General features: G+C 40.9%; 1 protein-coding gene across 1 annotated transcript in view; it reads left to right on the top strand.

Annotated features, from left to right (window-relative positions):
• Positions 1-12,143, top strand: part of UROC1 (urocanate hydratase 1) — a 45,129-nt gene that overhangs the window by 3,665 nt on the left and 29,321 nt on the right. Inside the window, exons 2-4 of the mRNA XM_037386867.1 lie at positions 5,019-5,149; positions 7,862-7,955; positions 9,075-9,134. Coding sequence (XP_037242764.1) covers positions 5,019-5,149; positions 7,862-7,955; positions 9,075-9,134 — 285 coding nt within the window. The remainder of the gene's footprint in view (positions 1-5,018; positions 5,150-7,861; positions 7,956-9,074; positions 9,135-12,143) is intronic.

Here is a 12,143-nt window from a genome sequence, read left to right as displayed (position 1 = left end):
AGAAGTGAAGTTAATAATGCTCTGCTGATTTCCTCAGGATTTGTACCTCTCTTCATATGCCTTCATACCAGTTTTAGCCCTTTCTACAATAATACTTAGCACTGCCAGTGTTTTGTTTTCTTGGGCCTCCTTTTCTGGTTCTGATAGAAATCCTTTAAGGGAGATTTACAAAGTTCTGTGTGTTTGGGGACTTGCCAGAGAGATATATAACTCTCCGGTTGTACCAACTTTAATCCTCTTGGATAAATCAAGCCATTTCTCAGAACTGATTCTGTTTAAATGTTTCCTGAGTTCTCTTCCTTTGGCATTCTTTGCCTGAGGCCTGAAGCAGCCACATTCTCTCTCTTCCCTCCACCGCTCGGGAAAACCTAGTTTTCCATTTCTGAGCATCTGTATCTTAATGTAAAAATACTACAGAGAAACTACCCTTAAAATCTTATGGTATGGTGGTGTGTCCCTTGCAGAACAAGGATGCTGCATGCTTAATCCTGATTGACATTCAGGTAAAGCTGGAGCACCTTGGGAGGACTGTGCACTTCTCAGTGTTGCTCAGAATCAGAAGAAAATGGTATGCCTTCATCCAGGCAGCGATTCCCTTATGTATCTTAGAGCCAAGTCATGTTACAGTCTTCCTGCTACCCCAGCATGATCATCTGTCACCTGATTGCAGTATCAACTGCAAAAAGTTGTGTTTCTGTCATAGGGCTCTGAGGTCAGTAATGGGCCTTGATGACCTTGATGAGCTTCACCTAAGGTCTCCACCCATGCCCTCTGCCCATAGGCTTAGGAGCTCCATTTAAGCTTAGGCCTAGGATTTCAGTTTCAGTTATGTTGGAGATGTGTCTGTCTCTTGTCCTGTCAGAGGCTGTCCCTATGCCCAGCTGTGGCCTTCACTGATCTTGTCTCCGACCTGTAGGCTGGCTTGCTACTGTGGATCTTCCTTGTGATCTCTGGGCCCTGTCTTTCTATGGTAGCCATCTCCAGACCTGACCCTGAGCTACATCCTTAGCTGGGCCCCAGATGTGCACATCACCACAATCCTGCCTGATGACCTGGACTCCTGGTGGAACCTGGCTGCAATCCCTGGGCTGCCCTGCTCACCTCCCTGTGGTGCTATGAGGCTGGACCCTGGCTGGTGAGGTGCCTGTCCTGTTGGCTCTATTGCTCTGTTTGGCTCCCTGTCCCTTAGGGAGCATGTGGCCTTGCTGCTTCATGACATTTTAGTACAGAGAGCTGAAAACCAGAGCCTGTGAAGTCGTGTAGCACCTGAAGTTCTTCAACTTTCTAGAGAAGCAGAGGAGCACTTGACCTTAATGGTTGCTTTACACATCCATAAATGAGGCCCCTTCTAAAAGGTATTATGTGGATTGGGAAGGCCAATGTCTTGCCTCACATTTTGGAACATCTGGATGATAAAGAACTTGGTTAATCTTTCATAGCCTGTAGGGCATTTATAGGAATAGCCAGTCAGAAATCACCGTGTTTACTTCCCGACTGAGCTGATCTAAACTGGGACCTATTAGGAAGACTAATACATGAAAGGAAAATGTTGCTGTTTAGAGAATAGTGCCACCAAAAATTCTGGGCCTGGATATCATCTGGTGGAAGATGACAGGTGGGAGGCAGCAATGGCTCCACTGGAAAAGGGGCAGAACTAAGAAAGAAACTCTTGTAGAGTTAAGGAGTAGCTTCCTTTCCTCACTCCTCCCTTACCTCAGTAAACAGGGAGATTGCAAATCTGAGTGTTTGAGCGTCTCAAGATCCTTAAACTGGAAGTTCTGATCTTATTAGAAAATGGAAATGAATGATATACCTTCTGAAGAGGCGCTGGCTCTTCAACAAACACCAATTAACAAAGAGGCTAGTATACTTGATTTCTCAAGAGAACCTCCCAACAAAAATATTTACTGCTAATCAATTGGAGGAGGATTTCATGGGTTCTTTTAACTACGTTCTTCGGACATTGAAAGGTCTGAATCTTGATTGAATAACAGCAGGATCATGTTTTACTGTATAAATGCCAGTGAATTAAAAAACCAGTCACTATTAGGGTGTCTTGAGCTTAAACACAAGAATCAAACGTTAGATCCAATTGGCATATCTAAGAGGAAGACTTTGTATCCTATGCTTGCATTGCACTGAGCTGAACTGAACCAGTAACCCAGCAAATTCAGAGTGGGTTTTTTAAAGCAGCCTATTCAGGCTCAAGCTTCTAAATGCAATCGATTATTTCTCTAAGATACCAATGACTTCTGGATCTGTTTTTTCAGAGGTGCTGAGCATGTGCAGCTTAAGCTTCTGTCAGTAGAAGTTACCAACAGGAAGAACACCTAAATATCAAATGCACAATGTCTAATATTCAGAATGCAATGTGTCAGTTATAGGTAAATCCATCCTACTTAAAGGTTATAGTAATGTTTTATATGGTGCTTTAATGAAATGTAAGGAATAATGACCTTGTATTGCCTTTCCACAGATGCATGATGATCAGCCTATTTGAATTTGCTTCTTGAGTCCTTTTCTCTAGGTTATTCAGTTTATGACTCAATAATAAATATGCAAAATTCTTCCTGATGTAAATGGCAATTGCCCTTTCATAAAGCAGTCAGGCTCCATCTAAGCAATTTTAAGCACCTCAGCTCTCCTATTGAGAGACTGTTTCAGAATCTCTTATATTTAAACTTTTCTAATTTCAAGACTACATTTTTTTATGGCTAATTCACAGCTAGTTATTCCTCTTTCAGCATTTCCTTGAAGCTCCTTCCTGCTTTGACATTTATCCTGCAGTGAGACAGCAATCAAATGTCACCTTTGTTCAGTTAAGCTAAACAAGCCACAGTCTTAGTCCTCTTTTATAAGATCTCTATTGTCTGTGCATCCAAGGCGTCCTTCCCACCCTTCGTGTAATATCCAAGTTCATGTTTCATTAATGTTTGCATCATCAAAATTCAGGCTTCTGCTAATGTGTAACATTAATAGGATAGAGGCTCAGTTTAAGTGAATTTATTTGAAAATCCAAACAGATTTTGCTTGCTTGTATTTTTAGAGCTAAGAGAAATATTTGCCCATCAGTTTCATTATAATATAAATAATACATTGATCAAAGAATGAGTGAGCCTTGCCAAATTGGAAGCAAAACACTCATCCTTGATAGTTCTCGGTAGTTCTTACAGGCAGCCAAAATGCCAAATGTGGCAATGTTTTCCTCTCAATTTTGTTGTTGTTAGGGGTGTAGGTGATTTTATTCTTACTTTAGAAATTCCTTAATATCTAGAATCCACTGTGATAGCTGCTTGCCTCTGAGATTGACTTTGAAAATCCCCACATATTTTGTCATGGTGTGGATATAGCTGGGATTTTTGTATTTATTAATAATGATCACTTGAAAAATGATTGTTTATCTAATTGGAGAAGAATAAGATGGTGTTTGAAGATGGAATTTGCGTTTTCCCGTCTGGTAAATAGGTTTTCCCCCCTTGTCATTCTCTGTGTGGAATGGCAAATCTGATTTGTAGCATTTTACTGGTCTGATCCACAGCTGGTGTAAATCAGTATAGCTTCACTGATCTGAAAGGGTCTGACCCATATGCCTGTTCAGTAGCAAGTGTGCCAACAAAAATGTCTCCTGATATGGGGTGTTTTTAGATTTAGAGATGTTGTTCTCTGTGTGGTTTAAGGTATGCAAGGCCAGCGTGCTCAAATGAAGGGACTGGAGAGCTCTATCCATAAGAGCCAGACCATAGTTGTGTTGAATGAGGATGTTTATTACCGAGCTGAGGGCTTTATAGAACTTTTCAGGACTTCTTACTGGGATGGATGGTGATGATACCTAGACTGGATGGATCTACCTGTCTTTGTTCTAGATGTCTGTACTACAGCCCAGCCCTTCCCTTCCTCCAGAAAATACCTGCTTCCATAACTCTTTGAAGTGCCAATGGCAAGCGTCACAAACATGGGGAATTCTTGCTATACCCAACCCTCTCCAAAACTGGGCTTTCCTGGTTGTTTTGTAGACTGTGATCAGATTTGGAAACAAGCTTGATCCCTTTTTATCCTTTCCACAGCCATTAAAAATCAGTGTAATGAAGATGTGAAGTTCAATATGATTTGTGAATCCCTTCAACTAAAAGTAGTTTGGATAGTGTCACCATTTGTCAGGGAACTGACAAGATCTTTTAGCATCTTTGTATGAAATTGTCGTTTTAAAGATTACAAGTTCTCTATTCTCATTATGGTTTTAATGAAACGGAACATGTAATACAGAGACATGACTTAACAGACTGTTACTAAAGATAATGATTTATTTATGGTTTCTTTCATCTAAAAGGACATACTGTACTTTGCAAACCATGGGTGATGTCTTTGAAGGCAATAGGGAGTATAAGCCACTTAGCATCGTCTGCAGAATTTAATTTGGTGCCTAGTAATCACTTCAGCTAATTTGGAAGTAGCATCAATAAAATAATGTAAACCACCACCCTCTGCAAAACATTAAGATGCTAAATGTAGTGAATCTTTAATAAAACTTAGCGCAAGAACATCTTCATCTGGGAGTATGTCACAGAACTCAGGGCTAAGATCCCTTTTTTGAATGGGAAGTACAGTATGGTCTTCAGTGTCTCTAGGAGTTCAGGGTCTCAGTCTAAGGATTTCTGAACAATGTTTTCCTTGGTAGTTCAGTGCCCCCTAGCACTGTCAGAGGGAATTTGTCCATGTCTGATATTGATAGGATTGAGCACTATTTAACAAATCTCTATGGTCTCTCCATGCAGATTCAGAGGGGTGGGGCAGGGAGGGTTACATGTGTACAGCAATTGAATCTACAAGGAAAGATGCAGGTAGAAATACTTGAGTAGGAAAGCAGGAATGGAGCTCCCCTGGTGTGAGCTTGGCCTTTTGAATTATACCACCCTTGTGATAGCTTAGGCAACCTTCCAGCTCAGTCTGATTAAAGTTCAGGACCACTCACCTCCATTTCTCTTTTACCTCAGTTTGTCTCTCTTGGGTTTTTTTGGCAGCTGGCTTTGCGCAATGCCTTGCGTTATTTCCCACCTGAAATACAGAAGAAGCTGGCACCAGAATTTGGTGAAGAACTCAGGCTATACGGCCATATCTATATGTACAGATTCTTTCCAGATATTGAGATGAGGTAAGGACTAGATGGTTCACGTTGTATTTGGCTGCCATTTCCTTACCAGCTTTCACCTGTGGAACTGACCTTTACATAATGGCATTGCTGTGTCCTAATTTACCTCTTGTAGAAGTCATGTCATAACATACTAATGAAGTGCATCAGCTGAATAAATTGGATGTTCTGCGTATCACTAGGTAGCAGTGGTTTCATTTCCAGCGAGGGATACTGAATGTTTTGGTATACGCTTCGATAAAGGTGCATAACAGTGACCCTTCATTCTCAGCTTTCATCCTGTTTTCTGTCCTCGTGACAGTCCCATGGGATTAGGACAGATGGTGTGCACCCTTCTGGATAGGCTGTGGCAGGGCCAGGACAGTCTCACTGCTGGAAAGCTCAGCACCACTCAACACAGGAAAAGGACTGTGTAAAGTTGTGTGCTTGATAATGCCAGCTTTACCATACACAGAGATCCCAAATGCTCTGCCCCATGGCAAGTCTTAGTTTCTAGAGGCCAGTCATTACTCAGAGACCTCTGATTGCAACCTGGGCAAAAAACTTGCAATAGTCCAGAGCTGCTGCGTGTCAAGTCTCAACTGAACCAAGAGGTAAGATTAGATGAGTGGATGGCTTGAGAACTGCTGTGAGTGGCTGGTTGTTTCCCAGTCTCGCAGAGAAGGCCTTCTGGGCTTAAAAGAAAGATGGTATGTATTTCCAGCATTGGAACCTATATCTGACCCTGGTTTGTAATACGCTGTGCCTGTTGATCTTGGAGCATCACTTCATTCTAGGGCTGATGGGGCTAATATTTGTGGAGCAGAACAGTTTTAGAGAGGGCTGCCAGGGGCTAGCTGCTTTCTTTAGGCTGATTGATTCCTTTTTGCATCCAGCAGGGGCCTGGTTAATGTCTATACAGAAATCTGAAAAAAACAAGCAATGAGAAAGCACTCTGATTTCCACAGATATCCATATTTCTGTGCTGTTCGTACTAGTTTGGGGTCAGCTCTTGCAAAATCCAGCTAAGGGAAGGACACCTGGAAGGCTGTCTGAAAGATATTGCAGAGCTGGACTTCAGAGAACCCTAGTCCTGAACTACAGATGTGGGCACCATCCAAGTGGGCTTGCATGAGACAGTCCACCAGCTTGTTTCCATCACTGGCATCAGTGACTCTTTGATAGCTTCGAATATTTTTTTCTTTGTGACCGTTTCACTCATCACTCAACAGATTCTTACAGTTTCAGATTAAGAAAGTGCCTTTTGTTCTCTGTAGTCTGGTAGTATTTGAGTTTTGTTCTGCGTGTCCCAGGGAGCACAGTCCAACTTGGTTCTGTTCCATTTAACAGCCATGTTCCTGTACCAGCATACTCAGCTGATATTTGAACTCTGGGCTTCTTATGTTCTGAGCAATATTACGTGGAAATATCACCTCTTGATGAATTGGTATAATTCCACAGAAGTCCTATTATTTTATCACATCAAGCTTAAAAAAGCAGAAAACACTAATAAAGTATTGTGGAAAAACTCAAATGCTTTCCCTCCTCATTTGGCAATGACTACAAGGCATTTATTTTAATATCCTGATGTAAAAAGCTAGGATAACATGCATATGATTATGGGAGGAGCCCATTTGCTAAGTGTGTAGAATATACATTCCAGATCTTGGCTCATGAACTGGTCAGCGGATGTCCAATTTTTTTTTTTTTAGTTGGCACTCTTTAGCCTAACCTTTTCAGTGTAACTGTCTTCCCTCTACAAAGCAAGAGTCCAGCCATTGAATGTCTATGGTTCAATAAAAGGAAGATCATTTAGAAACCATGTCAAATGATCCTATCTACCTTCAGGAGTTTCCAGCATCTGTAATGGAGTTGTTACTTGCAGAAAGGCAAAGAGCAAAACTCGTGATCAATGGTTGCACTTCCTTTTGGTATCATACCTTGGAGACCTCGGCACAATTGTATTAAGACCTGTGGAAACACAGCAAAGGAACTGTTCCTGCCTGCAGAGCTGCAGTATAAATCTAAGACCAGAAATTTTAGAGCAATTTGATAGGACAAACAGATGGTGGAGAAGGTATGTGAGATGATTGTGGCAGTTAGCACTGAAGCATGTTAGTGCTAGGAAACCTGACTCAGAATACCTTTGTGAGTGTACCTTACCTCTCAGCTTTGTGGATGGAATGCATCTTATTCAGTAAAAAGGCCCATATTCTCCAAACTAGTTCAGTTTTTGAGAGCTTCTTTGGGTCTGAAATTCAAGCTGGATGTTTTTTCTTAGTAGGATCTTAAATAACAAGGGCTGATGGGCCTGAAGGCAACTTCCACTGATGCTGTTTTCCTTGGCACTGCAAGACTTGGCTGCTTAGCCTGGCAACCGTGTCACAGAGGCCAGTTCCAGGATTCCCAAAATAGTGAAGTTAAAAAGCAATGAGAGCTCTTGGCCACCATATTTATAATTGATTGGGGTTAACAAGTAAGCAAATAAGCTGAATATAGTTTTTTCCCCTTGCTTAGTTTTGATAACAGTTAAAACCTGATTTTTTGGGGAAGTTATTTATGTAATTTCAGATCTGCACTTTTCTCCTTTTTTCTTTATTTCCCCTTCCCTCCTGAATAAGAGCTTGCAACCCAAACGAATGTGTTGGCATATGGGGGTATTTCTGTGGGGTATGTTGTTGTGGTTGCCCTGTGATTCGGAGTATCTCTTCTAATTTTTTGTGACTACTGTTTCAGAGCGTACCCCATAGCAGAATACCCTTGCAAGACCAAATCAGCTGCTGCCATTATGTTGATGATCATGAATAATCTGGATCCCTCGGTGGCTCAGGTAAGGTACGGTGAAAATAAGGAACCTGGATTCACAGGGCAGCAGCAAATCTGCATGTTGCTTCCTGTACGTGCGCTCACATAAAAATTGAAGAATTGAGGCATATAGGGGAAATTAATCCTTGTGCAGATGATCCTCCTTCCATGGACTGAATAGAATTTTAGTTGTTGATAAGCCTTTTGCTGGTCCTGTGCCCCAGGGTACCTGCCAGCCCCTGTATGTGTAGAGCTGGCTGCTGTGTGTGTTAGCCAAGCAGGCCAATGTCTGAAGAGCCAAGGCAGCCTCCTTATGGGTGATGTCCTAGAACATCCATTTCTCCGAGACGAAGCCTGCAAGGGACTGAATGTGATTCTGTGCTTTTCTTTTTGGTTATATTTTGATTCCTAAGGTTTGGCATCTTTTGTATTAAGTTCTTTAGTTTCCTGCTGTGCAGTTCTGAATTCTGCACAGTGGGTCCCGGTCCTAATGCAGACCTCTGAGGCCTCCAGCAACACTAGCAAGGCTCATTCCAGTTCCCACTGCATACAGGAGCTTGGTCGCTGTCTGCGAGACAGGTAGAGTTCAGCTCCTAGTACGTTGCTCCTGCAACTCACGCTGAAAAATTATTGCTGATGCTTCCTGTATCTTTGAAAGCTTGTCCCTCGAGGACCGATTGACCAGAGGATTACAGGACCAGAGTCTGTCCTTACAAGCACTACCCAGTGTAATGTATCTTTTTGCAAATGGCAGGGGAGAGGCCATGCAGCTATGCCCTGCTGGTCATAGACTCTTCCAGTGCTAAAGGCTAGTGGCAACCAAACTATAAGCTCACTCAGTCGCTCTTTAAGGGAGTTTATTGGATGTCTGTCTGATACAGAAACTGCAATTAAGCAATCACTTTGTAGTATTCTGCATCCAAAATACCATTATAACAATTACAAACACCTCATTTTGAAAAAGGTTTTTAATTTATTCTTGAATTATCACTTTTAGGATGGTATTTTCTGATTTCAATAATCTAAAGAGTGTTGATGCTATATGCTTTAGAAGAGATTTATTACTGAGATTACAAAAATTGCTTGGAGATAGCATGAAATGTTTCAGAAAATTGCTTGCCTTATGGTTAAATTCTCTTTTCAGTTTCCTCAGGAGCTTGTCACTTACGGAGGAAATGGGCAGGTCTTCAGCAACTGGGCGCAGGTAGGCCATTGCTGCTTTTGCAACTTGTTTCATGAAACCAGTTTTACCCTCCCCCATGCACATTCTGCTTAGGCAGTTTGTGATAATTCTTGGCAGTCGTTGTCTCAAAATACTCCAAAACATCCTGTCTGGATATAGGAATGCTCAGTTACGAACGACATAGATGGGAGAGCTTTATTTAGTAAGGAGAGCACAGGCAGCCCAACAGAAATACTAAACATAATACCACAAACATACCAAACTGTGTTTGATGGTGTAAAGGCCAGTTCTTGGTCTTTCTCTGATGCATTTGAATGTGTCTGTTTTACACAGATAATTTTAGAGTAAAAATGAATTCTAGGAAACAAAAAAAGTCTATCTTTTGCTTGCTTGTTTCTGGTACTTTTGCAACATTTTCCAAAACAATTAGTGGACTAAAAAAAAGGTTTTGATTTAAGAAAGTGCAATCCCGAGTCCTTTTCTAAGCAAATCAGATTAGCTGTAAATATTTACATGCTAGCTGGCCAGATCATAGTGCACTTTATTGTGTTGCCTAGCAATGTTATCCCTGATCTTCTGAAAAAAATGGCAGGTGGGTAAAAGCCTGTCTAAAATTGAAGCTGGGGTGTTTAAGGTGTAGTTGTATAATCTCTGTTCTTCTTTAGCCAAAAATGGCAATACATACACTTACTTTAATCCAAGTACTGCGAAAAGCACGTAGGAAACATTTTCAGGAGACCTTTGGCATCAGCAACATGTGTGACACGTTTTGTATGAGCTCAATTTATTCTCTCAAGAAAAAAATATTCTCTGGGGTCTGAATGCTCTTACAGGTGTGTAGTGGAAGGAGGAACATTTAGTGAACAACCATCCTGAGCAACTATGGATAGGGATAAAGGTGGTTATTCTGAAATGCCAAAACCACATCATCCCTGCAGCCTCTGGTACGCCCCAAGGCCACAGAGCGGGGACAGGTGGAGATGTGGTATTGAGTTTTGCAGTGCAGAGCAGAAATGACAGGTAAAAAGCTACATCACCCTGAAGGGCAGCATCACTCCCAAAGGGCTGGGAAGATGTTGGTTTCTGATTCTGCAGCTTACATAAGCAAAAGCTGGCTTAAGGAGCCAACTTCTATCATAAACGATAATGTATACAACTTTTAGTTTTATCTGAATCTGGCTTGCTTGTTAAAAAAAAAAAAAAAACAGCAAAACTAATGTGCAAATATAGTTCCTAGTTAAGGGACAGGAATGGATTCCTCACTGTAACATGGGACTGAGTGACCTGGGTTTTCCTCCCAGTTTGTGATTTTTCATTTGTGGCTAAAAGAAAACTCATGCTTTCATTTTCTAATCTGGTAAATGGGAGTTAAATGGAAGTCTTAGGCAGCTTTTGAGGTAAAACTGTTCTGACTGCTTTTAAAAGAAAGGCACCATGGCAATGCACACCATTTCTTTATTCTGTGTATTGATTAGTAAATGCCAGTTAACTAATACCTGTTAACTTACATGAGTTTTACAGCATTTCTGATGTGAAATATATAGCAGCCTTGACTGGACTGACATCCCTTAGGCAGGTGCTGGGCTGCAAGGTGAAGTAGAAGGGCTGCCAAAGTAAAAAATTATTTTCTTTTCTCTTGCTCTTATCCAAGCCAGAGCTATGACCTGCAGTTGTTTCACAGCAGAACAAACAAAACCTTTTTGTTTTTGCTTACTTAGGGTAGCAATCACATGAATGTTTCAGTTATGACAGAACATTTTGTTCTCTTTGTGGCTTGAAAACAACATGCTTTTTTGGAAATCTATCATTGCAAAATTCCTAGTGAAAAGGTTCAGTTTGGTTTATATCATCCCTACAGACCTGTGCTTTCTTCTGAATGATTTTAAAAGAACAAACCATGTCCAGAGCTAACTTTACAAGCCTGCAGACAACAGAACTGTTCCTTAAGCTAGGAAAGGCCTTTGCTTCCTTCTTACTAGTTGTGCCTTTCAATGCAAAAAGATCTATCTTACAGCTTCCAGTTTTATAACAATGTTTTTCCTGGCCTACTAAAGAGTTGAGAGTTCAGCTAGTTACCTGTTCTGTCCTAGGACCAGAATTTGATTGTTCAAGATTTTTTTATGAAACAAAACCAAAATGTAAAAAGCAAGGTAGTAACTCCAGTAACTCTTTGCTGTTCAACTTAACTTGCAGCTTGGGAAATCAGCTGGGTTAGAAATGGCTGGCTTCAAATCTGTACTATTTTTAATTGAGATCGAAGACACAACCACAGAGGTGAAGTGCCTGTGACAACTGGTTTTGTTTACTTGTCACTGATACTGCTGTCTCTTTGATCGGTGGTGCCATTTTTTTCTCAAAACTTTGTGTCCCTACAGAACCTGTAGCTTCAAGCTATTGCTGAATTCTAGTATTGCATGGGAGAGCTCTCCTCAGGCCTAGCTGTCACATACTAAAAGTCCCGTGGAATATAATGGTCTTTGTGATCCACAATGATGGACGTGAGTCAAATCTATGCTTAGATGAGCAAAGCCTATTTTTTGGCATACATCAAGAGTAACTACTGAATTATGCACACAAAGCTGAGATGTATTTATTTGCATACTCTTGGGTGCCTCAAGGACTTCTTTCACTGTGTATAATGAAAGCGGACTTTTTTTCTTTGAGAACAAAAATTATTTCATTTTTAAGTGCACATTGTAATATCCATTTGTTGAAAAGATGATGAGCACTAGAAGATGCTCAATTACCCATTTCAGGTTAGGATCAATACTATGCATGGGTATTTTAATCACTTTTATAGGGAAATTTTGCAGCTTGCCTTTTGAAAGATTGCCAGAAAAGTGCCAGATCCAAATGGCTGACCTCAAGATAAAATTAGAATGGCTTTAAAAATGAAGGATTTCTGGGGTTTGTACTGGAGAAATTATTCTGGAATTTATTCAGACTTTTGCTAGTTGGTGATTTATGTTTCCTGCTGAGTGATATCTCTTAACAGACTTTATTAAAAGCAAGAATGTGTTGAGAGCTCTG

The sequence above is a fragment of the Falco rusticolus genome, chromosome 4, assembly GCF_015220075.1.
Source record: "Falco rusticolus isolate bFalRus1 chromosome 4, bFalRus1.pri, whole genome shotgun sequence".
Lineage (NCBI taxonomy): Eukaryota > Metazoa > Chordata > Aves > Falconiformes > Falconidae > Falco > Falco rusticolus.
The sequence above is the reverse complement of the archived record's forward strand: the minus strand, read 5'-3'. Positions and strand labels throughout refer to the sequence as shown.